At 42.8% G+C, this 26,553-nt stretch overlaps 1 protein-coding gene across 3 annotated transcripts in view; it reads left to right on the top strand.

Moving 5' to 3' along the window:
- The window catches only part of LOC120949533 (uncharacterized), a 184,827-nt gene that overhangs the window by 103,807 nt on the left and 54,467 nt on the right, over positions 1 to 26,553 (top strand). For all 3 annotated transcript variants that reach the window (XM_040366905.2, XM_040366896.2, XM_040366913.2), the window contains exons 5-6: positions 26,002 to 26,137; positions 26,208 to 26,341. In XM_040366905.2, coding sequence (XP_040222839.1) covers positions 26,002 to 26,137; positions 26,208 to 26,341 — 270 coding nt within the window. The remainder of the gene's footprint in view (positions 1 to 26,001; positions 26,138 to 26,207; positions 26,342 to 26,553) is intronic.

Here is a 26,553-nt window from a genome sequence, read left to right on the forward strand (position 1 = left end):
AGGTGATGGTATTAATGGAGAGGGACGGAAGGTCAAGTTGTTAATCGGACTGCGTTTGTCAACAAAGTCACGAACGGTGATTTCTGTTGGCCATGTTTCGGGCTTAAGGGCTTTCTCTCTCGGGTTCTCTGGTACCAATACTTTGAACAATATAAATGTAATAGTGTTAAGATCAGCATCCTTGTACGGTGTGTACGGTGATTTCGTCCGTGCCAAGTTGTTTAATCAGGAAGCCAATAACATTTTAAATTGAGGTGTTTGGAGGAAGTCTAGGTAAATAGCGACTAAATTTAGGTTCCCGGACTTGAGCGGGTTCCATTAATATCAATTGAGATGGGGTTGTTACAATCCTTGTGCCTGTGATGGTCATCGGAAGCCGTGGTATGTGTTTTATTAAGGTGAGATTGTGGTCGATGGTGTTGGTTAAATCAAACCTATTGTCGTTGCTTGTTAGTTTATTGGTGGGTTTATGCGTGTGTTGTTGATACTGGCGATACGGTTTGAGCGATCAACATCTGCGAATAGGCGTTTAGCAGGAATAACCCGCCTCATCTTGGCAGGTGGATGGCTACTGACCGTCGTACGATGATCAATTAGCTAAGCGAAACGGGTACGGATCTCCTTGGCAAGGGGCCATTTTAAGACACATAGGCATTTATGCCTATGAGACTTGAGACACACAGGCATTTATACTCGATTGCACTAACACCTCTTTGATTCGTTTTAGGCGTGGATGGGTGATAACACCGTTACAACCAGTACAACACCAATAAAGTTGTCTATTATCCGAAATGCACTTAAGTGCATCGGTCGTGATGGCAGCACAACCGAGGTGAAACGGTGATTCACACAGAGAGCAGCTGATGAACTCGTCTTCAATCTCTCCAGCGCAAGCATTGCACTTTGAAGAAGAATTCCGGAATTCTTTGAAGAAGAATTGAGAATTTCGGATTGATAGAAGTGGAAAACTAGATACGGGCGGCAGCGCAGTGCAGCTTGGTCGAATTGCAATATGGGAAGGAAGGGCGAACACAACGGTGGCGACGAACCGACGCATATTGTATACTTCGCGGATCTGAGACAGCAAAAACGCAATGATTTCAGATGCAACCGCGGTGTACAAATGCAAAAATTAGAACGATTGATCCAGGGTAGTATGGCCCTCAGGCAGATTGTGAGAAAAATGCAACGCTTAGTATACTAAATTTGCACAATTATGCTAAGCTGCGACCGAATGCTATAAACGTCAACGTGTTGGTGCGTAAAATGAGTGACCGGCAGCTATTCATAATGGAATCTAGCACGACGATTTCAAAGACTTTGGTATCAGCAGGCAGTGTGGTTATCCCGCGATAGTTAGTTGCAGAGGTCATATTGCATTTTTTAAACACAGGAAACATCACATAAGATTTCCAAGCTTCTAGTACAGTGTTTAAAGATGCCAAACACTGTACTAATTCCAAAAGTTTAAAGATGCGAGCTAGAGGTTCCGCCAAAAGGTCACGACAGTTGACAAGGACTGCCGTTGGAATACCGTCTGGTCCAGGGCTAAAGATCTTTTTTATACGCTACCACGTTTATATATTTACCAAATATATACCACGACATATTTCCAGAAGCGTGTCGGATGTCTTTTTAACGCGAAATGAATTCGAGTAAGAATTCAAAAACGAAGCTTTTTGCTTTCTACGGTAGGTGTTGTGAGCGGCAATGAACCTCAGCCTTGAGCGTTATGTACGTTTTCTGTGAATTGGCAACATTAAGATTTATTTCTTTTTAAGCGGTGCAAGCGAGCATTTCCCCTTGGGCGATTAATTCGTGGTCGTTTTAAAGGACAGCAGGTTGTAATTATTTCTATTGGGATGTTATTGAAGCGGTCCAGCACGTGGATTACATCAGGATTTCCCTGAAGAAAAGACCAATCCGTGGAAGACAGTAACAGGATCATGTAAAAGACGTACATTCTTCTGAAGTCCCGTAAACCGGGGATATACAGCACTATAGCGTTGCGTGTGGACGAAGCACTAAAGATTTGTGGTACACGTAATTCCAACGGCGGGTGATAGCTTTCTAATGCAACAACAGGAAAAGATGTAATTTATGTTGAGGAGCACACATTCAGAGTCTTCTGACTCTCAAAAATCACGTCCAACAGATGTGAGGTAAAGATAAGAGACGGGAGAGATATCGCCCACAGCGATATCGTGGCGAGCGCCGATTGGGCGAAAGAAAGAATTTAAACGGCGCGCGCTACTAGGTCAGGAAGTTAGTTGAACGTGAAATGTCGAAGGTGAAGGACGTGTGAATTTGGAGCAAAAATAAAGAATTGGACTAGAGCTACCCATCTTCTTCAGTCGTGTACAACTAATTTCTCACATAGATTATAAGATGCGTTAAGAACGTTATTAACTTGAAACCAGTGGCGGATTTAGGGTGTAGGGGCCCTAAGCGATAAAAGGAGTTGAGGCCCCTTGTTGATGTCAAGCGGAGGGGGGGGGGGGGGGAATATTGCAATTGGCTTTGCATCACCGTAATGGTTTGCTGGCGGGGGAGGGGGGAGGGATCCTCGAGATCGACATCTTAATCCGGTCTTAATCCGGTGTCGCCAAAATTGGAAAATAATAAAATATTCTCTTTGGTTGGTTGTTAATTCGTTACTAAATTAAAATCAAAGTGATTAGACCATGTATTGTATTGCCTTGGCATAGCTAGTAATCGCTCATTGTATCCATATAAAGTCAGATTCGTCAGGTGGCTCGAAATATATTTCACCGTCACTTCCATTTCCTTGAGTCCATTGTTTCCTTCGGTTTCATCGAACAACAACGAATCATACTCTCCCCGTACATCCTTCAAGAAAAGATCCCTGAAGAATGGGCCGATAGCGTAATTGACCATATTGGTCATTTTCTGCCGCTACAAACTGAACTCCTTCAAATCATTTGGCGCTAGCGCGCGTAACACCTTGGTGTCCTTTTCAGCGTAGTTGAACGATTCATTCTTCATTACTGCGTGTATGGTCCAAAAAACCTCTTTTTCGAGAATACCTCCGTCGGTGAAGTGAAGACGCAAAGTCACTGGTGATTTTGACGTACATGGTTGTGGTTCGCCCTGTGAAGAAATAGTTGCTTCGTGTACCCTGGCCGAAATACGAGCACTTGCCTTAAAAATATAAACAAAAAAGTAATTTTTTTGTTGAGTTTTACACTTCCTGCCCTTAAACATGCCTGATCAAAAGGTACCAATCGTAGTTGACTTGTACTCTTATGCGATTTTGCATTGTTCGTATGCTTTGTTGTTTTCGCATGATCATTGAGTGCAGTTATTCCACGGTTCTCGAAAGTTATTTTCTTTCGAATGCAAAAGACTTTTCCAGCCTTTAACGAACGATCATCGTAAACAACATACGATTCGTATAATGATCCGTTGGGATCTTGCTTCTGGAGCCAACTAACCTCAAATCGTGTCTTCCCTAACATGCATGAACTTGTATCAATTTTAACAAAAATAGTCTTGCCCATGTTTTTTTTCTTACCCATGATGTTTTTTAATAGTATGGTACAATCAAAAAAGGGCGTGTAAAAAAATTACGATATTTTAAAAAAAAACGCGTCAAAGCGACCTGCAGTAAGAGGATCGTCCTCTTTTATTTTCGGACCTTTGTGACGAATAAACGTAACGAATTCTTGTCCACGACTTATAATTCTATTTATAATGTATTTATTTAACTATATTATTATAGATATTTTTATATATATTTATATTCCGATATATTTTATGTTTTTATATACATTTTCAAAACTGATGAAAATTTTTTTTATTGGAAATAGATCACAAAACATTTTCAAAATGTTACATACCTCTAAGTTCAATTCACTTCAAACATTTAAAACTAAATTTGAAGCAAAACGTTACATTGAAAAAAACATTCGTTCCAAATCCGCAGCGCGAAACCTCGCGGATTTCTCCCCACACAAACGGGAACGTTCGACCCCGGCTGGTAGAACTCATTCTTTCACGCGCTTCTTACGGTCTCTCAATGGTACGTTATATTAAAACTGAGCGCCAAGTGAGCGCCTTCTAACAACCGCGGCGAACGGATTTCGTCGTTCGAAGCCTATACTCGCCCCGCGTGTATCAACCGTCCGCCGTAGCAAGGGCTGACTATCCGGCTACGAGGTATTCAAGTCCTGAAAACGCGTGAACGATTGCGTAAGCTATTACGCCAATAATAATAATAATAATAATAATAATTATTATTATTATAATAATAAGAAAAAGAACTTATCATAACATTGCACACCCGGGGAATAGTTTGTCTTGACTTTGTTGCTGCCGGGTGTCCCGCTACGGCGCGAAAAATCAACGGAATGCAATCGACCAAAACATGAATCTACCGATCCGAACCCATTCCAAGGCATTGCCGGTCAATCGGCATCATGATAACTACTCCAAACCAACAAGCTACCAGATTCTGTACGGACAGGTGCAGCACCATACGTGCACCGTAATAAACTAATCCAGAATCCTCTTTTGTATGAATTCAATTCAAGTTTTGTTTCCACTTGCGTCTGCTAGCTTAATTGGAAAGAAATGTGCTACAAATCACACGCACGTTTGCTTCGATCGTGTGTCTTTTTAATACCCCCAACAGCAGAGCCGATCGCAAAGATGCCAATGCCAATGGTTGTGTTGTCTCTCAGGTAGCGAGATCGAAAATGCGTGGCATTTTGTAGCCGCAGCGGATGAAAATGTACGCATCAGAATCAAAGAGTTTTAGGGGTTACCAAACGCACGCACACACAAACACACAAACACGCGCGCGCAAACTCACACACACACGAACGCGAGCACGCACGCACGCACGTACGCGCGCACGTGAGCACGCACCCACGCAAGCGCGCACACAAGCACGCACCCCCGAAAGCGCGCACGTGAGCACGCACCCACGCAAGCGCGCACGCAAGCACGCACCCCCGAAAGCGCAAACGCGAATACTCATTCACAAACCCTCCCCCCTCCCCCCCCCTACCCCCCCCCCCCCCCCACCACCCTTACCACATGATCTATTACGGCTACCTTATCGGAAGATAGGCTGGTTCAGCTATCTTGCAGCGCATCCTCATCCAAAGCGTCAGGCGGGGTGGGGGAGCGGAACATGATAGAGTGAACGATCACTTTCTACGCGTTGTGTGTGTGTGTGTGTATCGAGACCCGAAAACTCGAGACAGATTTCGGCACATTAAAAAAAAAAATTATAGCCACTATACATGGTGCTACATGATGCTTAGAAGGTCGTTGAAGCATCAAACATGTTCAAATAAAAAAATATTCGATTAGTGTTAGACGTTCTCCTACGCTTGTTTTAAATAGGCTTCTTCACCCTCAACTGGCATCGAATGGTCTCATCAGCAGCGGCACGAAATAAAATAAACCATCCCCGCTGCGCAAAGCGATCGAAAACTTCTCAAACTCAAACTGCAAGCATATTTCACAGCGCATGGCTGTGAAATATTTCGCATTCAAAATTGTTGCAAATTTATAAATGAAATATTTCGAAATTTTCAGCGCTGAAGTTTTTGGATTGAAATATTTCTTCGATCGGAATCCAAGCGTTTTTCTTGACATTTCTGCTCGCTTTTTCGATCGCTTTTGGCGGAAAGCGATCGAAAATCCGAGCTACAAAACTGCTCGATTTTGTCGTGCGGGTCAATACACCGATAACCCTTTGAATCCCAATCCAGCTTCTCCTACAGCGTCTCAAGGTCACACACAAATTAATAAATGCTAACACCCACCTATAACAATACACAACCGCAATGCACATATGAGTATCAACGCATACACCGCAACAGCCAATCAGCGGTCGGCGGAAGGCACGGGCAGAAGAGCAAGTAAGGCAAGGCCAGGTCCAGGTGGTCTCATAGCATTTTTATAACCAATTTTGAACATCACTTTTTGACAGAACGAGTGAAAACTTTTGCTCCAACGAGCTTTCTGGAGGCTTGACGAATACTCAAAACACTCTTAAAATCTTCATTCAGAAGCAGAAGCGATAAAAATCAGCCTTCAAAATTAATACACCTCAGGATAAGCCCACCTGTATAATATACTCACATAGATAGCTGATTGAAAACTGCTATACAATGCAAACAGCTGAAAGGCTGAAATTTCAGCCCTCGAACTTACAACGGAAAGGGTCCCATTATTGGTTCTTGCTCTCCAGCTATATTGAGCGAGAGGTTGAGAAGTTTTCGATCGCTTTGCGCAGCGGGTAGGCACAAATTGATAGACACCTCAATCCGATACAATGTATAAATTGCACCTCATATCTATATTCTTTAACCTTCGTTTCTATGACCAAAAATACACCCTCATCTTTATGACCATCTACCCGGGTAGGTAAAAGATTTTATAAGGGAATTGGTATTTTTATTGGTCAAAAAGTGTCTTATTTAAATTATTCTATGCAGCTATAACAATACTTATTTGTTTGTTATTAATTTATGAAGAATGGCTTTTAGTTACATAACTTGAATGCATAGCAATTAGTTCAACGGACACTAATACACTGCCATGTTTTCCTGACTGTCGGGGCAATCATTTCAATTTATCTGATTTTAGAAGAATATCAAGAGCTAGAAAACTTTTGGAATAGATTCTATAAATATAACTACATGCATTGCTATACATATCATTACAAAATTAGCGACTAATCGAAACCAAAATCCTTTATTGTATGTATTACCTACCCGGGTAGGTGGTTATAGAAGAAAGGGGTAAAACATGATTTTAGTTTTTAAAGCACATTCAAATAATTTGAAAATTTCTGAATTATTTACCACTTTTTTTAAAACATGTTTCTCTAGGCAATCTAATTTTTTTGGATCGGTTCGATAATCCAATAAAAAGTTATCATAAAAAGAATAAGCAAAACATACCCGGGTAGGTGGTTATAGAAATGAAGGTTAATTAGGACAAAAACACATTCCAAACCCAAATGTACTAAACCCATTGAGTATAAATAAAACCAATTCCGTCTCGTTCGCCAACCGGTCACATCAAGCGTTGGTAACAATAATGAAAATAAAGTCTATTTTTTTCTAGCATTCGAAAGATCCACTTCTTTCTGAAGTGTAAGAAAGAAAGAAAAATAACTCGCGCAACATGATCACTACAGGCGTAACTGTAGCAAAGTTGACAAACAGAGAACGCATAGCAACTTATCGCTAAAAGCGCAGCTTACGCAAAGATCGACGAACGCACCTGTTGTCACGTGAAACTTTCCAGAACTTTTGTAAAAACACTAAAAGCGCCTATGCTCAAAATGACAGATACCTCACTCCGATACAATATTTAAAATGCACCTAATTTCAATAACCTCGCTCGTAGTTTCATAAATTTCTACGCCTGTTGAGATCTGTGAGCTATTCTCTGCACATTTTTCCCAAATGTTTGAGCCACCGGTTAGTGACCCTAACCTTATTGAGGGTGGGCTACTCTACACGCCAGAGAACTTAATTAATCTCTCCGATATTTCGGTTAGCTCTGAAACAGTTGTACAGGTGTTATTTGGGTTGAAACGTTCTTTTACTCCTGGTCCAGATGGCATTCCTGCCTCTGTTTTAATAAACTGTAAGGACGTGCTTGCTCCACACCTTGCTAAAATTTTCAACCTTTCACTTTCTCTTGGGGTTTTTCCTGCTCTTTGGAAATCCTGTTGGCTTTTTCCGGTACACAAAAAGGGATGCCGTAGCATTGTTTCTAATTATCGTGGGATAACCCAAACTTGCGCCACAGCCAAAACTTTTGAGCTATGTATCCTTCCAACCATACTTCATAGTTGTAGTTCCGCTATTAGCCCTAAACAGCATGGGTTTATGCCTGTTAGGTCTACTTCAACTAATCTCATGTCTTTTATTTCCAATATTTTTAGATCTTTTGAGGCCGGTACCCAACTTGATGCAATATACACCGACTTTCATGCTGCTTTTGATAGTTTACCTCACTCTTTATTATTAGCTAAATTGTCTAAACTTGGTTTTGGTGATGGCATTATTAGCTGGCTGTCCTCATATTTAAGTAATCGATCATGCAGGGTTAAAACCGGGTCGTACTTATCTGAGGAGTTTTTTTGTACGTCAGGTGTCCCTCAGGGTTGTGTGCTAAGTCCACTTCTGTTTTCTTTGTTCATCAATGATGTTTGTAATGTTTTACCTCCTGATGGTCATCTCCTTTATGCGGATGATATCAAAATCTTTTTACCTGTGTCTTCTTCTTCTGATTGTCTGAGACTTCAGCATTACCTCAATACATTTGTTCATTGGTGTTCATCCAATTTACTTCGCCTGTGTCCCGAAAAATGTTCTGTTATTTCTTTCTCTCACTCTCTTTCTCCTATTTTATTTAACTATACTCTCTCTAGCGCTTCCCTCTCTCGTGTTATGTCCATCCGTGACCTTGGTATTATACTTGACTGTCGTCTTAACTTTAAACTGCAGCTTGATGAGGTGCTACTAAAAGCAAATCGAACCCTTGGGTTTATCTTACGTTTTACCTCTATTTTTAGAGATCAAAGCATCCTAAGAATCCTTTATTGTGCTTTGGTAAGGCCTATTCTTGAATATGCAAGTATCATCTGGAATCCTCCCACTATTGATGGCTGTTCGAGAATTGAAAGCATTCAGCGCCTCTTTACCAGGATTGCCTTTCGTCGTTTGTTCGGTGCTGCCTCACTACCTCCCTATGAAACGCGATTGCAGTTATTCAATCTTCACTCCTTAAGCTTCCGCCGCCAAGTGTTTCAGGCTTGTTTTATTGGTGGCTTATTACTTTCTGCTACTGATGCTCCTGATTTACTCTCGTCCATCCCGCTGTATGTTCCCTCTCGTTCTCTTCGTCCACGTGATCCTCTGTCAATTGAAACACGTCATACTCTTTATACTTTCAATGACCCTCTTCTGTCCTGTTTCAGGTTGTTTAACCACTTTTACTATCTCTTTGATTTCGACTCCTCTCTTAACTCTTTCCGTAACCGTATTTTTTCTTCTAATTCCCTTTAATTATTCTCCTTAGTTTTCTATTACTCTCTTTTTTTTTGTTTTTGTTAAGTTTATGATAGTCTCTACGCTCTACTCTTGTTTTTTTTCTTTTCTTTTTTGCTAGGTCAAGACTAGGTTAGTTAGGCTTAGTTTTTCATGAATTATTTTGTTTATTTGTTAGTATTAAATTAGTTTTAAGTCTATTATATTTAGCCTTGATGGCGGATATTGTATGAAATAAATGAAATGAAATGAAATGAAATAACTGTTTTCTGGTAGCAGAGACTCGTCTAAAGCGGCTTTGAATTCCTGTTGGACAGTAAAGTCCCTTAGAGAGTCCGTGTTGAGCCGAGGCTGCGTGTTTTCTCCGCCCCTATGAAATGAAAATGAAATGAAATGAAATGAAATTTCAATAACCTTTAATTGGAACGAAAACACATTCCAAAAAATCTTTTGAGCATAAATAAAACCAACTTCGACCGTGGAAAATTAGATTTGTTCGGACTGTCAAGATAGGACGTTACGCTGCCTAAAACTTCGTCTTCCAACTTGTTTCAAGAGTTTAATTGTGTTCTCCTACCCACGGTAAGGCTTCTAAACTCCATGTTTCCAGTAAGGGAAACTCCTTCTGGGTTTCTTTGGTCGGCTGGACGTTCTAGTGTTGAAAAGTCCGCTTCGACCAAAGTTTTATTCTACCTCGATACATGTCAGCGAAACTATCAGGCCTATTATATTGCGTTCGGCATTCGAGAAGATTCACTCGCAAGTTTATTATGTTCATTTTCATATCGTTTTGCTAGCGACGTTCCGTTTCGAGTAACTCATCGGCAGATTCGAGTCGACGAAGTAAAAATCGGTACCGTATTGCTCGAACAGAAAGGTGCATTCGAGAGATTTTCTGCCGACAGCTCAAGCTGTCGAAAACGCGCAAATTTAACCTCACAAAGAATTTAAGCCTCTGTCTACGTGTGTAATTAAGTTTGACATAAGTTTATTAACACTCTCATCACTCTTATTTACCCCATTTTCATCAAAATTATGGAAAAAAATGATTTTAAAGAAATGCTGAATCCGTTTGTTTACACTCACTCCGACCGTCAGTTGCTTCGACCAACTGTCAAACACACTAATGCTAGAACAAAAATGTCGACGAAACCTTATGCGAAACCTATTGCTTATTCTTTTTATGATAACCTTTATTGGATTATAGCATCATTTAAAAAAAATGAAATGCCCAGAGAAACATGTAATAAAATAATGGTGAAAACATTTCTTTTTTTTTTAAGTTTTTTAAAAGTACTTTTAAAAATAACATAAACTTTTACCCCTTACTTCTATAATCACCTACTTGGGTAGGTAATACTTACTTACTTTCTTATCCGGCGCTACAACCGCTTTGCGGTCTTGGCCTGCCTCAGGAGTGTCCGAAACCGCTCATGGTCTCGCGTCTTCGTCTTCCAGTCCGTTATCCCGGCCTTAACACTAGAACCGCCGGACGTTTCAACCTTACTAAAACCGCCATATGGGACAATTTTGTCCCATTCGTTATGTGTACATATTTAGACATGTTTATTATTTACTAAGGGTTTCATGTGGTAAAATAATTAATAAACTCCATAATTAGGTATAATAAATCTTTTTAAGACGACGAACCAGTGCTACTAATAAAATTGTGCTAGAGTGTACGGTAGAATGCTTTAATGGACTAGACGATTGAATATAGCGAAAACATAAGCACGTAGTAAGCAAGAGTAAAAGCACGTATGCAGTTAAATACTTTCGCGCACTTCTATTGTTCTATTCGTATTGACATGTCTTGTCACAAAATGCGTACACGCCAGTGCAGCCAGACTTGCAGAAACACACCCCTCACTCGTTGACAGCAGGGATGCCAGCCATCACAATTAAATTTGCTTATGGGACAAAAATGTCCCATATGGCGGTTCTAGGATAAAAATGATTTTTTTAAAGAACCATATGGAATACAATTATTTTTATTAGCGCATTCGAAAGATCGTTCAAAATAAATAAAAGTCGCGTCCTCTGTCCTTGTGGACGGCCTAAACAGACTTTACGGGCTGGGTCATCCGTTTCCATGCGTACAACATGGCCAGCTCACCGGAGCCTGGCGAGCTTGATACGCTGTACGACAGTGAGGTCGCCGTACATCTCGTATAGCTCGTCATTATAGCGGCTCCTCTATTGTCCTTCCACACATACGGGGCCAAGTATCCTTCTGAGCATCTTCCTCTCGAACGCGGCTAAGAGGGTTTCGTCAGATTTGGACAGTGTCCATGTCTCAGAGGCGTATGTGAGTACCGGTACTATATAGGTACTGTATAGTCCCAGCTTCGTCCGTCGCGACAGGTTCTTTGAGGTGAACTGCTTTTTCAGGCTGTAGAAAGACCGGTTGGCAGCCAGCATCCTTGCGCGCAACTCAGCTTCCATACTGTTGTCGTTGCTGACCTTTGACCCCAGATAGGTGAATTGTGGGACGACTTCAAAAGTGCGTTCACCTATCTGTACATCACGCCTACGTAGATTCGGATTATTTATTGGTAGGTCCGCTGATGTTGCGTCCCGTCCCCCTGGCGCAGACCCTTGGTGGTAGCAAAAGGTCCTGAGAGTTTTCCATCCACCCTCACCTGGCATGTGACGTTGGTCATAGTCATTCTAACTAGCCTTATCAGTTTGGCCGGGATTCCAAATGAGCTCATAGCGTCGTACAGTTTTACCCTGGCTATGCTATCGTTTGCGGATTTGAAGTCAATGAAGAGATCTCTTCGACGTGCGGGACAAGGCGATCTTGAAGGATCAGGGAGAATATTTTATAGGCGGTATTCAATATCGTAATACCCCTGTAGTTGTTGCAGTCCAACCTGTCTCCCTTCTTGTATATGGGGTAGATGATGCCGAGATTCCAATCACAAGGCATCGATTCGCTATCCCACACCTCAGTAACAATTTGACGAATCTCGTTTTCTAGTCGTGCCCCACCATTCTTGACCAGTTCAGCTGCAATTCCGTCGGTTCCGGGTGTCTTGTTATTTTTCAGCCGACGGATAGCCTTTCGTGTTTCTTCTATGCTAGGTGGCAGTAGCATGACACTATCTGCTAGTTACGCTTCTAGCTGTTCGCTAAACTGGTCATTGAGTAATTCATCAAAGTACTGAGCCCACCGCGAGAGGACCTCTGGCTGGCTACTAACCAGATCTCCCTCCCTGCTGCGACAGCAGGTAACCTTAGGTACAACGTTGTTTCGGTGACCTGCTATCGCTTGGTAAAACTTTCGTGTCGGTCCGTACGCCTCTCTGGTTTGCTCGAGTTCCCGCATGTTTTGCTCTTCCAAAGCATGCTTCTTGGAGCGGTGAACTCGTTTCTCTTCGCGTCTGAGCCGTGAATATTCCTTTACGCATGCCCGCGTTCTATGCCGTTGCTGCATTGCTCAGTATGCAGTATTTTTACGTTCGGTCACTTGTCTGCATTCATCGTCGAACCAGCCAGATTTGGTGTTGCCACGACGTGGTGGGAGTATATTTCTTGCACAGTTTATTATTTTTGTTTTTAGAGCGTACCACCTCTCGCTCGTAGTTTCATAACTGTTTTCTGGTAGCAGAGACTCGTCTAAAGCGGCTTTGAATTCCTGTTGGACAGTAAAGCCCCTTAGAGAGTCCGTGTAAAGTCGAGGCTGCGTGTTTTCTCCGCCCCCATTGTCGCGGGGGCGGGCGATTCTACAACGTATCACTTAGCCAACCAAGTAGTGATCGGAATCGATATTGGCTCCTCGATAAGTTCTGACGTTTAACAGGCTCGACTGTCGTCGGCGGCTTATTAACACGTGGTCGATCTGGTTGAAGGATTCTTCATCCGGGTGCGCCCATGCAACCTTGAGGATTTTCTTCTTGCTTTAATTTGGTACTTCCTACAACCAGATTGTTCGCTGCGGCAAACTGGACCAATCTACTACCATTATCGTTACTGTGCTCATGCAGACTGTGACAGCCAGTGTATTGGCGGTACATTGGCTTCCTACCGACTTTTGCGTTGAAGTCCCCCAGGATGATTTTGAGGTTATGCCTGGGGCACGCATCTATAGTTCTAGCGAGGCGGCCGTAAAAAAGGTCCTTCTCCTCTTCCTCTTTCTCTTCGGTAGGGGCGTGAACGTTTACGAGGCTTATATTGAAGAATTTACCTCGCATGCGCAGGGTGCATAGCCTATCGTTCATAGCCTTGAAATCTATGATTACGGATTTCAGCCGGGGCGAAACCCGTTCCGAGCACGTGGTGGCGGTCGTGGCAGTTGTAGTAAATGTCGTAGCATTGCTTACCATGCCTGTTGTGCACACCGTTCTCTAGCCACCGAATCTCTTGTAGAGCTACGAGGTCCATGCTCAGTGTGGCTAAGGCGTCATCAAGTTGTTTCAAGGCTCCGGCTTTGCTAAGAGTGCGTACGTTCCATGAGCCCATTTTAATCGTTGTCCGGGGGCATTGCGTTTGGTCGGTATCGTTAAGTCCGTTTCGTTTCCTTCTGATGCTTTCTGTAGTCAGTTGTTCCATGAGACTGGGTGACTGGCCCTGCGCCCACGTGGCCGTTTTATTTAGCGTCGGGTTGCCCCCCCCCCCCTCCCGACGTTCGAGCACCCAGTTTCCCGGGATACCCATCCCCCTCCTGGTTCCCCATATGCCACCATCCGCCCAAGGGGTTGGATCTAGCCCGTGTACACAAGCTAGGATATATGGAGGCACATGTTACCACTCTGCACGACGAGGACGTGTCGGAATAGGAGTTGGATGGGAGAGCCAGTATTATCCCACGGAGGGTTTCGGATCTCATCCCAATACAGAGCTAGGGTAGGTAATAGATACATTAAAAGATTTTGGTTTCGATTATTCGTTAGTTTTGTAATGATATGTATAGCAATGCATGTAGTTATATTTATAGAATCTATTCCAAAAGTTTTCTACCTCTGAATATTCTTCTAAAGTCACATAAATTGAAATGATTGCCCTGACAGTAAGGAAGACATGGCGGTGTATTAGTGTCAGTTGAAATAATTGCTGTGCATTCAAGTTATGTAACTAAAAGCCATATATCATAAATTGATAACATAAAAAAGTAGTGTTATTTTTTTATTTAGGAGTAACGGTCCAAAAAGGCGGTATTGCTGAAGAGTAGAAAATACAAAGGTAGTTCATGGCGCTACAATCCATATTGTCAGGGAGACATTTCCTTCTCTGAGCCATGAAAGGGCATCTTATCCCGGGTGTACTCGGACGGTTTGGTTTAGATCAATCCAGTCCATGATTTTTGGTCCTATAAGCGTGGCGAAGGTCTACATCATTCGGGTTTCGACGATGTCTATTTCAGTTTAATATTCCAAATGGCATTGCGGGGGTCTCTATCGTTTGGAATCCAGGGATGTCGTTAAATCCATCCATCCGAAGTGGTCCGAGTGTAGTCCAGTTTAGTGGCCCAAATCACATTGCGAGGGTCTGTACCGTTGTAGTCCTTTCCATCAGTGGTCCGAGTGACATGGCGGGGGTCTGTATTGTTCCAGTTATCTAATAAGTCCTTGCCAGAACATCGTTCAAGCAAATATCTTTTGTCTGCCGTCAATGTCGATTACTTTTAAGCAATACGGCCTTTTTAGACCGTTACTCCTGAATAAAAAAATAAAATGCCGATTACTCAGCCATACACATTGCACTCATTCATTCTTACATTCAAGCATACATTCATCAATCACAAACATACAAGCGATGTACAACATGTAACACATGGACCAACAAGAGGAAAAAAGATAGGATGCAAGATTGCTGTTGCCAACAATGTTGGTTGTTTCACAGACATTTCGCTTGTGGAAAGTCACACAGTGATTGTATATAGAAACATTCCGAGTGCATCCGAGTCCCACAGATTTAGCCAACGTGCCATGCAAAACGCCTGTGGGGTCTGCAAGAACTCATGAGGAAGGATAGGCCTATCAAAGAAAGACCCTTCTGCAGCTCCCTTTTTGGCCAAATGGTCTGCCTGTTCATTTCCTGGTATACCACAATGAACAGGCAACCATACCAGAGATATGCGAAACGACTTTTCAAACAGTGAGCTTAAAACCTTTACAATTTCTTTCACAAAATGGTTTAAGCTCTTATCAGCCTTTACGGATTTTGATGCTTGAATAGCGCTTAAGCTGCCTGAAAAAATTACATATTGATCCGCAGGGCATGCACTTATCAATAATAAGGCATAAAAGATTGCGGCGAGCTCCGCTACATATACTGAGTATTTTTTGCGTAATTTAAAGAATGCTTCGGAGCACGTGTTGTATACCAAATCCAATGCCCTGCTTTGATGAGGATCTGTCAGTATAAAAATGGTTACTGTTAGCATGGCCATGTTTGTCCACAAATTTGCTGGGAATTGTCATCCGGCGAAGGTTATCGGGGATACCTTTAATTTCCTCCTTCAATGAGGTAACTACACTTAAAATGGAACTGCAGGACTCTGGTAAGCTGGTATTAGTTATACTTTGAGAAGTACTAGGGTGCACCTGTAAGGAAACAAAATCATGATAGACCTTCATGATTTTGCATTTAGAACCTATCTCTTGCAGTGTTTCAAAGTTCTCGATTATCAAGGGATTTGATACTGTAGAGCAGACGAAAAGGCGAAGCGATAGTAGCTCAAAACGTAGCTTTAGCGGCATCACTCCGGACATCACTTTGAGTGACATGTTATGAGTCGACTTCATGCTACCTAGCGCGATTCTAAAACAGCTATACTGAATCCTCTCAAGTCGGATTAAATGCGACTTGGCTGCCCAGTGGAAGCATATGCAACCATACTCCAAGACGGACAGTATCGTAGTCTTATATAGGTTAAGGACCACCGAGGGCGCAATCGTTTATCGCCATAACGAGATTTGCATACTCTTCTGGGTTCTACGTGGTTTAGCAAAGCGGACATTTGGTCGCCGTATTTCGTCCAGTCGATGTTCCTCGTTAAATCACGATTAGCGGGGACTTGATCGACTGTGCGACTCCTCTTGATAATCGAGATCTTTATTGGCAGATGGTCGCTACCAAGCGCGTCTTGGATTACTTTCCACATAGAATCCAGCCCTAAAGACGATGAACAAAGAGAAAGGTCTATTGCGCTGGGTCGTGCCATAGGTGAGGACACCCTAGTTCCTTCACCCGAGTTTAGAATTGTCAAACAGTGTGCGTCGCAGATATCTCTAATGATTGGTGCCTGATTGTCGTCATGCGTGCAACCCCAATCTGATCCATGGGCGTTAAAATCGCCCAGGATGAAAAATGGTTTTGGTAGTACCGTTACTACTGTCTCAAGATTCTTGTTGATCTTCTTTGGATCCAAATAGGCTCTCGATGGGATATAAATTGAGGAATAGAAACGTCAAGATCCCCTAATTTTGTCTGTATAGCGACGTATTCGATTGCCTCGGGTGTGGGGAGGAGTATTCTGTTGAAGCTGTGACTGCTACGAATACCAATTAACACTCCCCCATCTCGCCTATCATTTGTTCGATCTTGTCAGGCTTGACGAATAATATTATATCCCGGGAAGGTAATATTTTTATCGGGTGAGAGCCAAGTTTCACTTAGGGCAAATGCATTACAATTATATTGCCCTAGTAATACCTTAAAAGAATCTATTTTTCCCAAAAAACTTCTGAAGTTCCATTGTAGTATAGTAGTCATTGGAGGCATTAATCATCCAAGCGGACCATCATTCTTAGACATGGCCATTTTGATAACCATTGCCTGACCATTCCTCTTAGGAAAGGAAATACCAGGGGAATCAATCCGGTAAGGGGTTCCGGGAGGTGGAGGGAGTCAAGGAGAGAGTGTAAAATCTCTGTCAGGCTTGGGAGGGATGACCTGGAGAAAGATCTGGGTTCGCTAGGGAACGCCAGATTGCTGGGATTGGAAAGGTTACGGGAACGTGAATGGGTGCGAGCATCACGAGGGAGTTTGGATCCCTGGGGTTAGCGTGGGATGGCATTGTCGTGACGTCGAGGTACCTTTTTGGGTGAAGCTTTAACACTTTTTTTATCGTCTTTTTGTTTGGTACCCGTGTTGTATGCAATCTTTTAACTCCATTTAATGGTGCCATATTGGGCAACGGTTCATTACCCTCCAATAGGGAAAGGTTATCGAACGGATTCACACTTGAGGTGGACTTCAAAACATCGGTGTACAATCCTCTTGTATTCTGCAAGACGGCCCGTTTGTGTTCTGATTGTTTTTTTCGGTACACAGAACACAACGACATTTCATGCCATTCCTGCTTGCAGTGAATGCATTTCTGAGTTTCGGCCTTGCATTCGGATGTTGAGTGCGATCCCTTGCATTTGCCACACTTCACGGAGTTTGTGCAGTAAGGCTCTGAATGTCCAATCTGTCTACATTTTGTGCAGCATGCTATTTTTTGCACAAATGGTCGACGGATGGGCACTCTGAGCCCTTCAATGTACAGCGTGTTTGGCAGGACTGTACCCTCGAAGGTGATCCGGAGTAAGGAAGTCTCACGGAACACCTTCTTTTCATCGACCGCACTTGAAACGTAAAGTTTTTTAACTTCAAGGACCTTTACCCGAGGGGAGGATTGATGTAGAAAAGCCCCTTGTCCGTACTTTAGATGTCTAAGACACCTGGATATTTTTTATATAAGGATATCGTGCCTCCTTTTCGCTGCTCACACATACTGCGCAAGCGCGCAGTCGTCGCATGATCGTTCCTACCTTCTTACCGCTTCTCCTCTGCCAGGCGCTAGCACGATGGTGGATCGTTCCTATCTTCCTGCCGCTTCTCCGGCGCTAGCGCGTTGAATGATCGTTCCTGCTTTCTTTCCTCTCCTGTTCTGTTGTTGTTGCTGCGAATCGTAAACAAATAGAGAATTTTGCTCGTGTACGATCTGCTTCATTTTGCATTTGCTCGTGTACGATCTGCTTCAGCTCTTCATTCTTGTCCAGTTTTTGCTCTAGAGCGTATAGCCTCTTCGTGGCCATTGCTATGCTATCAGGAAGGATTACGTCATCAGGTTTCCATAGCAGACCAGTTTCGAAATGATCGTTCCGCCGCTCGGTGGTACTTTCAAGTAGTTGTCTGGCTCGCACTATTTCTCGCTTTTCTGACAGAAATTCGCTGTAGTTGGTTACAGCCACTTTTTCTAGTGTGAAGTATTGATGGAGCATTTCGTTTAACGTTGTGTCGCTATCGTCTATTTGCTGCTGCTGAACGCTGTGTACGAAGCTGACCGCCGGTTGGCTTCTTGCGGTGTTAGTCACACGAGTTGTTGTGTCGCTATCGTCGATTTGCTGCTGCTGAACACTGTGTACGTAGCTGGCCGCCGGCTGGCTTCTCACGTTTTTAGTCGCATGAGGGCCGTAAACCGCCCATCCTAGCACGGATTTTACGGCGATCGGTTGCCCTGGCTAGCCGGATCGGGTTTCCAGTGGTGCCATCAGGTCGACGTTTTCCAGGCCTATCAGGATTCTCGGAAATCCATCCACTCGTTGTTTATCTGGTAGACCCTGCAAGTAGTAATAGTCACTTATCAGCGAATTAAAATCAACCTGTTCCCAGAATGGAACTACAAGCAGCACTTTTGGGAGCGAGGTTAATGCGAACTATTGTGAACAGCCATACACTTCCGATCAACGGGAAGTATATCCCCACAGACTCAGAGGTAGTACTGGCATGGGTTAGATCTCCCTCTAGAGACTTCAAACAATTTGTCGCTTGTAGGATCGGCGAGATTCTTTCGCTAACTGAACCATCAATGTGGCGACATGTTCCTACGAAAGACAATCCGGCCGATTGTTTAACAAAATGGGGAAAAGAAACTCAGAAACTAGAGTCAAATAGCCGCTGATTCAATGGACCAGCATTCCTCTACCTTCCACCATCGAAATGGCCAATGCAAAAAACAGTAGAAGAGACCCTAGAAGAGCGAAGAACTGCCCACCTATTAACGCATCATCAAATTGGCGAACAACCCTTCATAAAGGAAGAACGTATTTCTAAGTGGAAAGCACTACTACGAACTGTGGCAATGCTTTTTCGATTTGTAGCTAATTGTCAACGCAAGGCAAACAATCTACCACTTGAGACCATACCAGCAAAAAAAAGACAAGCACAGCATATAAAGCGAAATGTGCTATCACACCAAGTCCCAGTTAAAGCTGAAGAATATAGTAAGGCAGAACAAGTGTTGTGGCGCATGGTCCAGCAAGAATGCTACCCAAATGAAGTGAACCTTCTGAATGGAGATAAAAAGAAGCAAACCCTACCAACTAAAAGCATCCTTCACTCATTAACACCCGTGGCAGACGAATATGGTGTGATACGCGTCGATGGTCGTACAGCAAACGCAGAATATACTGCATTCGATACGCGTTTTCCTATCATCTTACCGAAGCAACACCGCGTAACCTGCTTGTTGATAGAAGATTACCACCATAGACTGGGACATGGAAACCGAGAAACGGTTGTAAACGAGGTCCGTCAGCGTTTTCATATACCAAATCTGCGGGTACTAGTTGATAGAGTAGCAAAAAACTGCCAACTCTGCAAAATAGCAAAAAGTAAGCCATACACTCCTAGAATGTCTCCCCTACCCGTGGAACGACTCACCGCTTGGGTACATCCCTTTAGCTACGTCGGGGTCGACTTTCTAGGACCGGTCGACGTCACGAACGGTAGGCATAACGAAAAGCGATATGTGGCAGTGTTTACCTGCCTCGTTACACGAGCCGTGCACCTTGAGATGGTGTACAGCCTCTCAACCGACGCCTGCATCAGGCCATACGGCGATTTGTTGCACGTCGAAGTACACCTATAGAGATTTTCTCTGATAATGGCACCAATTTTGTGGGAGCGAGCAACATCCTAAACAAGAGATATCGTCAACAATTTATAAATGTGCCGATACATTTACCAATTCCTGCACAAGTCGGTCCTTCAATCCGCCGTCTGCACCACACATGGGAGGTGTCTGGGAGCGCATGGTGCGAAGCGTGAAAGCAGCTATGCACACTCTAAACGATGGTCAACGGTTGAATGATGAGATATTGTTGAGCGTGTTAGCTGACTCGGAGAATTTGATCAATTCCAGGCCGTTGACATATACGTCGCTTTCGTCAGATGTAGAATCCATCACACCAAACCACATTCTACTCGGAAGTTCAGCAGGCGCCCAGACACATATGCGCTTCTGTCCGAGTGTAACACAAGCACTTAGATCGCCCCACTTATCGCCCCACCACTTATGGGATCGTTGGGTAAAAGAATACTTCCCATCGCTAAACAAACGGCCAAAGTGGCACGATGACCAGGTTCAGCTAAAGGAAGGCGATTTGGTGTTTATAATTGAGGGAGATCGAAAAGAATGGACTAGGGCAGTAGTCGAAGAAGTCCATGCAGGACGAGACGGGCGGGTAAGACAAGCGATTGTTCGAACAGCAACCGGAAAACAACTAAAGCGACCCACGGTTAAGTTAGCTGTATTAGATGTAGAAATGAAGGAAACCGAAAAGGAGAGAGATATTGCACAGCTAAAGTAGAAGATAGTTTACGGATCGCGAGAGCACATGGAAAAGTGAACACGGTATGACAGCAAGCTTGACGGGTAACCAGTTCACGGGGTGGGGTGTTGCTGCGAATCGTAAACAAATAGAGAACTGTCACCGCGGCTGACAGCAAAACATTCAGCATTTGCGATCGCGAGAGATTCTACACTCTCTCGTACAGAGGGCACTGTAACGGGTTCCGATACAGGGAAGGCGAATGACCTCAGGATCGGGAATCGGGTTCCTCGCCATCGCGATTGCTTCATGACAGCGAGCGAATATAGTTGAAAAAACTTTTTAAAGGTATACAAAAACCGCGATACAATAAAGTTTCCACCCAAAGCAAAACTCGGCGTTTTAACCATTTTTTGATTCCTACGAAGAAGTGAATACTATATCGCTACGCGATTAGTTCGGGAGCTAACAGTTGTGTTCGGCACTCCTAAGGATAGAGGGAAATATTACCTACTTTGCCAACAGCTGTTCAATTTAACACCAAGCACAATACTTACCAACCAATTGAATATTGCTTCTATCGTAGTCCGTGCTCACTTCCGTTCGTGCGTGTGTTATGATTTCTTTAAAAAACGAAATTGATTTTATATTACAATTATCAACGCAATTCAGTTTGATAAAGATTGATATAAACCTTTATTAAAAACTGTACTTACCAAATAGTTTTTCCGTACTGGTTTCACGCGAGAGAAAAAAAACGGGTACGCATTGTTGAGTTAAGCTTAATAAAAGGAATAAATCCAACAAACGCAGTGGTTCCGTTCTTGCTGACGGTCTAAGCTCAACCACAAAGTTCATTTATTGTCTGATCAAGATATTTACATAGTACAAGTCAAGGTAACAAAATAAGGAAAGGTGTGAACGCAAAGGTTAATATAAACTATAAGGTGTTCACACTACTGTCAGATTAGGCGTCGGTGCAAACTCCAACACGCATTGACCCAAGCGATTCAAAACGCTCGAAAGTAGTGAGGAAAATAGAATATGAAGTAGCCTTCTACTTCCCGTTCTACTTTGGTTGCTTAAAATCAGAAGAATGTAGAACATGTGGGTTCCAGGAAAGAGCAAAAAAATGAGTTCTCGAGAGTGTTCAACACACACACACACACACATACACACGCGACGACTCACGCACGCTTACGTTCTGTTCTACGCCCTCCCCCCTCTCACTCGCCCACAGATCTATTTTTAGATCATCACACCACTTCTCCAGCGAAGGCGGTCGATGTGACGATATGTGTCGTTGCGTGTGTGTTGTCGATTTGGTCAGAAAAACTTTTTCTTTCACACCAAATCTCTGACTTGGAGTGCCGGCGTTCCGATTGAACCATCGCGACTTTGATCAGTGCGCGCGGTTAAAACGACCTTTTGTATTGTGTTGTACGTAGCGTGCGCGCCAAAATTTTAAGTGTGCGCGGAGAGTGAATGTGGTTTTTTGGGGGTGGGGGAATGAGATACAGAGACAAATTTCGCTGCACATTAACACATACATTCTCACTGTACGGGTTGAATTGCGAATACTCAGTTTTGAGAGAATATACTCTTGCGCTCGCGCATGAGTGCAAGCAAGCCCGGTATACAGGATAGAGGGAGACAAACGATTATTTTGCTCCAAGCTTTCTACTTTTGTTCCGTTGGGGACGCGTCCTACCGCTAGCAAACTTGATTTCACACTACCACATTTTCATGTGAACGCGAAGGAGTGCCTTCCTCGTGTGGCAATACTGGTATTCCCCGATGTACGCCATACTCGATATACGCGATTTCTCTTTACGCTTTTTTTTTAACTGACGGTTCTTTGAGTAAATTGTACTAATTTGAGACATCGAATGTCAAATGCAAAATAAATTCCCTTTTGGTTCAATATTAAAAACCATTTCAAAAGGTATAAAATTGTAATATTCAGTTGAAATCAGATCAAATAACTAATTTAGTGGCGAAAATCTACTACTTCATGCAAAATTATACGACAATTAGCTATAATTTGACTGAAATCCTCGAAAATCGACTTACGCTAACATTCGAGATAGGCTATTGCCACCGGTCCGCATTGATAGCGTACATCGGAGAGTACAGTATCGGACAATAAGAATGGACCTCTTTTTATCATCGCACCGTGCACTTGTTTTTCGTGTGTGTGTGTGTGTGTGTGTGTGTGTGTGTGTGTGTGTGTGTGTGTGTGTGTGTGTGTGTGTGTGTGTGTGTGTGTGTGTGTGTGTGTGTGTGTGTGTGTGTGTGTGTGTGTGTGTGTGTGTGTGTGTGTGTGTGTGTGTGTGTGTGTGTGTGTGTGTGTGTGTGTGTGTGTGTGTGTGTGTGTGTGTGTGTGTGTGTGTGTGTGTGTGTGTGTTTTGATGTGTTTATGCGAGTGCGCGGATTTGTGTCTGAAAAACGTAGCTTGCCATGATGTCATTTTGCGTTGAAAGTGTTCTGATAATGTGTGTTATCATGTTAAACAGCGTGTGTTTACACTTGGATTTAAGCTAAAGTTTGCATCGATAGCAGCGCTTGTTCCTCGGACGAAAACGCAGGTGTGCTGATTGGTGAATGTGATTGCGACAGCGATGCGAAATGGACACGCGCATAGCAGCAATGAACTCGGCATTCTCTTACAGGTGTTTCTCCAGTGCACGCCATTGAAAGGCCTAAGTGCATCTCTGCGTTGAACGTTGTGTGCGCATGTTAAACTTTATGCGTGCATTGAGCTGGCGCGCAGTTGTTCTTTTCAATGGGCGTTTTGTTTCATGAGCGCAGCCGTATTCTGTTCTCGATTTAAATGGGTAGACGCTCACTTGCTTACTCATTGATAGTTTTTATCCATACGCATGTTTTCGCTGTTAAACAACGATGTTATTCATCACGCATAGAAGCATAACGCAGGCAGAGCACGGGATCAGCCGTGTCCAAGTTTTTAATCAGCGCGTTCTTAACGGTCCAAGCAAGCAATGTTAGTAACAATGGGTCGAGGTAAACATTGTACCGATTATCAGCGCCATATGATAAAGCGAATGGCGGCTGCTGGCATTAAGCGCAAAACGATCGAGTTCGTGATGGAACGATCGCGCACTTTTGTGGCAAACGCGCTTCGGACAACCGAAACGTGCTTGGACAACCGAAACGCGCTTGGACAACCGAAACGCGCTTGGACAACCGAAACGCGCTTGGACAACCGAAACGCGCAAGTGAACCGGACGTCCTCAGAAGACCACAGTGAAAGAAGACCGTAAAATTGGTAATATATCGAAGAAACACTGATCGTGAGGGCGGTGGTCCTGCTTATTACAACAAAAACCTTACCCGAAACACAGAAAAACAACTAACAAATCTATCCGGAACGACATACTTGTGACACAAAAACACATACCAATACACACTCAAACATACATACACACTCACACACACATGCACACAAACACACACACACACACACAAACACATACAAAACACATATAAACCTGTCCCAACGGGTGCATGGTGCGTTGAAAAAACCAAGGCCCTATCATTATGTCCGATACTGTACCTGTACAATGATACAAAGAGCGGGCGAGAGGAGAACGCTTGCGTGAACGATTGATGTAGCAAGCGAAATTGGAAGTCCCAGAAAAGCGAGACGTAAGAGTTTCTCTCCAACGATGGAAAGGGATGAGCTAGATGAAACATGCGAATCGTTGATGTGACACAGCCAAGTCGCAAGCAAATACAGACCAACATCCAGAAGAGCGAGGCAGAATGAAAAATTTTCTGAATGTTAGAATGAGAAAAATGATAGATACAAATAAAAATCGTGCGATAATGCGGTTGGGGAGACACACAAGCGCGAGAGTACACGACGAACTAGCGCTACGCACCTGTCCGACGAATGCGCTCTACACTTACAAACCTACACTACAGTACACACGCAGGGCGTATACACGCGCTGCACACAACTCTACGCACTACTCACTGTACGCACTATACACTAAGCACAGATCGCTTTCCGATTCTCGCACGTATTCCTATGCAGTGCATATGGTCGAGGTCAGTGGCTTGTTGTCCGGCAAAAAATCCATCCACTTGGAGCTTGTATAGATCTCGTCTGATTCGCTTCGTGGTTGGGGATAGAATGAGTAATGTTATTATAAATGCATAGAATAAGTTACATAACACATTTTTTACCAATTGAAAAACAAATTCCCTTATAAAATGTATTATCTACCCGCGTAGGTGGTCATAAAGATGAGGTTGTATTTTTGGTCATAGAAACGATGGTTAATGTAGGAAAAAGGAGAAAAGAGGTAGCTTTAGTCAGTTAAAATTTACAAAAATGGTTTAACACTAGAACCGCCGATGGGACTTTTTTGTCCCATCGCATTCGAGAAAGGTGTGTTATTCTGCTTGTCATCGTGACAACTCATTCAAAATTTCTGACTTTTATTTATTTTTGACGATCTATTGAATGCACCTATAAACAAAATTGTATCTCATATGGTAATTGGAAAAAATCATTTTCAACCTAAAACCGACATATGGGACATTTTTGTCCCATAAGCAAAATTAATTGTGATGGCTGGCATCCCTGCTGTCAACAAGTGACGGGTGTGCTTCTGTAATTCTGGCAGCACTGGCGTGTACGCGTTTTCGTGACAAGGCATGTCAATACGAATACAACAATAAAAGTGCGCAAAAGTATTCAATTCATACGTGCTTTTACTTTTGCTTACTACGTGCTTATGTTTTCGCTATATTCAATCGGCTAGTCTATAAAAGCATTCTACCGTACACTCTAGCGCAATTTTATTAGTAGCAATGGTTCGTCTAAGTGTCCCTTATAAAGATTTATTATACCTAATTATAAAGTTTACCAATTATTTTGCCACATGAAACCCTTAGTAAATAATAAACATGTCTAAATATGTACACATAACGAATGGGACAAAATTGTCCCAAATGGCGGATTTAGTAAGATTGAAAAATCCAGCGGTTCTAGTGTTAAGTTCTTCATATGTATGTTTCACTTCGATCTCCTTGTGCGATTGTCCGCATCCGCTGACCGTTCTTCCATAAGCTGGTCTTTCGTCACACATCATACATAAATTGTATGAAAAAATGCCTCCCGCATAACGAGTGAGTCATTGGAACGGATTAAACCCGTTGTTGGGGGTTCCGCTGTATTTGATTTTTTATTAAAATTTTATGGAAATAAACCATCCGCATTACCAGTGAATAGCTAGAACGAATACAACTATGCAGCGTTCCGCTGTTGTTTGATTCAACCTCAACTAATATGTTTACTGTTTACGATTAACATTAAATAAAAAAAAGAAAGTTAAAATTTTAAAACTTTCTGTTTTTATCTTTTATATCTCGATTGCCAGTGGAAAAAGGTTACTCCATCAACACTGACTCTGAAGAATCTAGACTACGACGCATCAGGCTCGTACTATTGCGAAGTATCAACTGATACGCCGATCTTCACCAAGGCATCAAACGATGAAGTATTGCACGTCATGCGTAAGTTTCAAAAATTGTGTTTTCATGTTATTTTTGTTGCCAATTTTGACACTAATAATTTCAATTTCAGTGCCACAGAAGGGTCCACCAACGATTGAATTTGCAAAAAAACAGCTGTATTATGGTGATATGCTTATTGCAAATTGTACAACATCACGAGCTCGTCCATCTCCTCACATTACGTGGTTGATCAATGGCAAACCGGTAAAGCATTTTTTTTAATCAAGTCTATTCTACTCAAAATGTGTATTGTTACAATTTCAACTCTACCGTGTTGACTAATACAAAGTTTGCAATGTGACTTTTGTCAACCTAAATCCTTCTCATAACTAGTTTCCGACTATCTCTTCGACGTGCGGGACAAGACGATCTTGAAGGATCAGGGAGAATATTTTGTAGGCGGTATTCAATACCGT

Source organism: Anopheles coluzzii, chromosome X, assembly GCF_943734685.1.
Source record: "Anopheles coluzzii chromosome X, AcolN3, whole genome shotgun sequence".
Classification (NCBI taxonomy): domain Eukaryota; kingdom Metazoa; phylum Arthropoda; class Insecta; order Diptera; family Culicidae; genus Anopheles; species Anopheles coluzzii.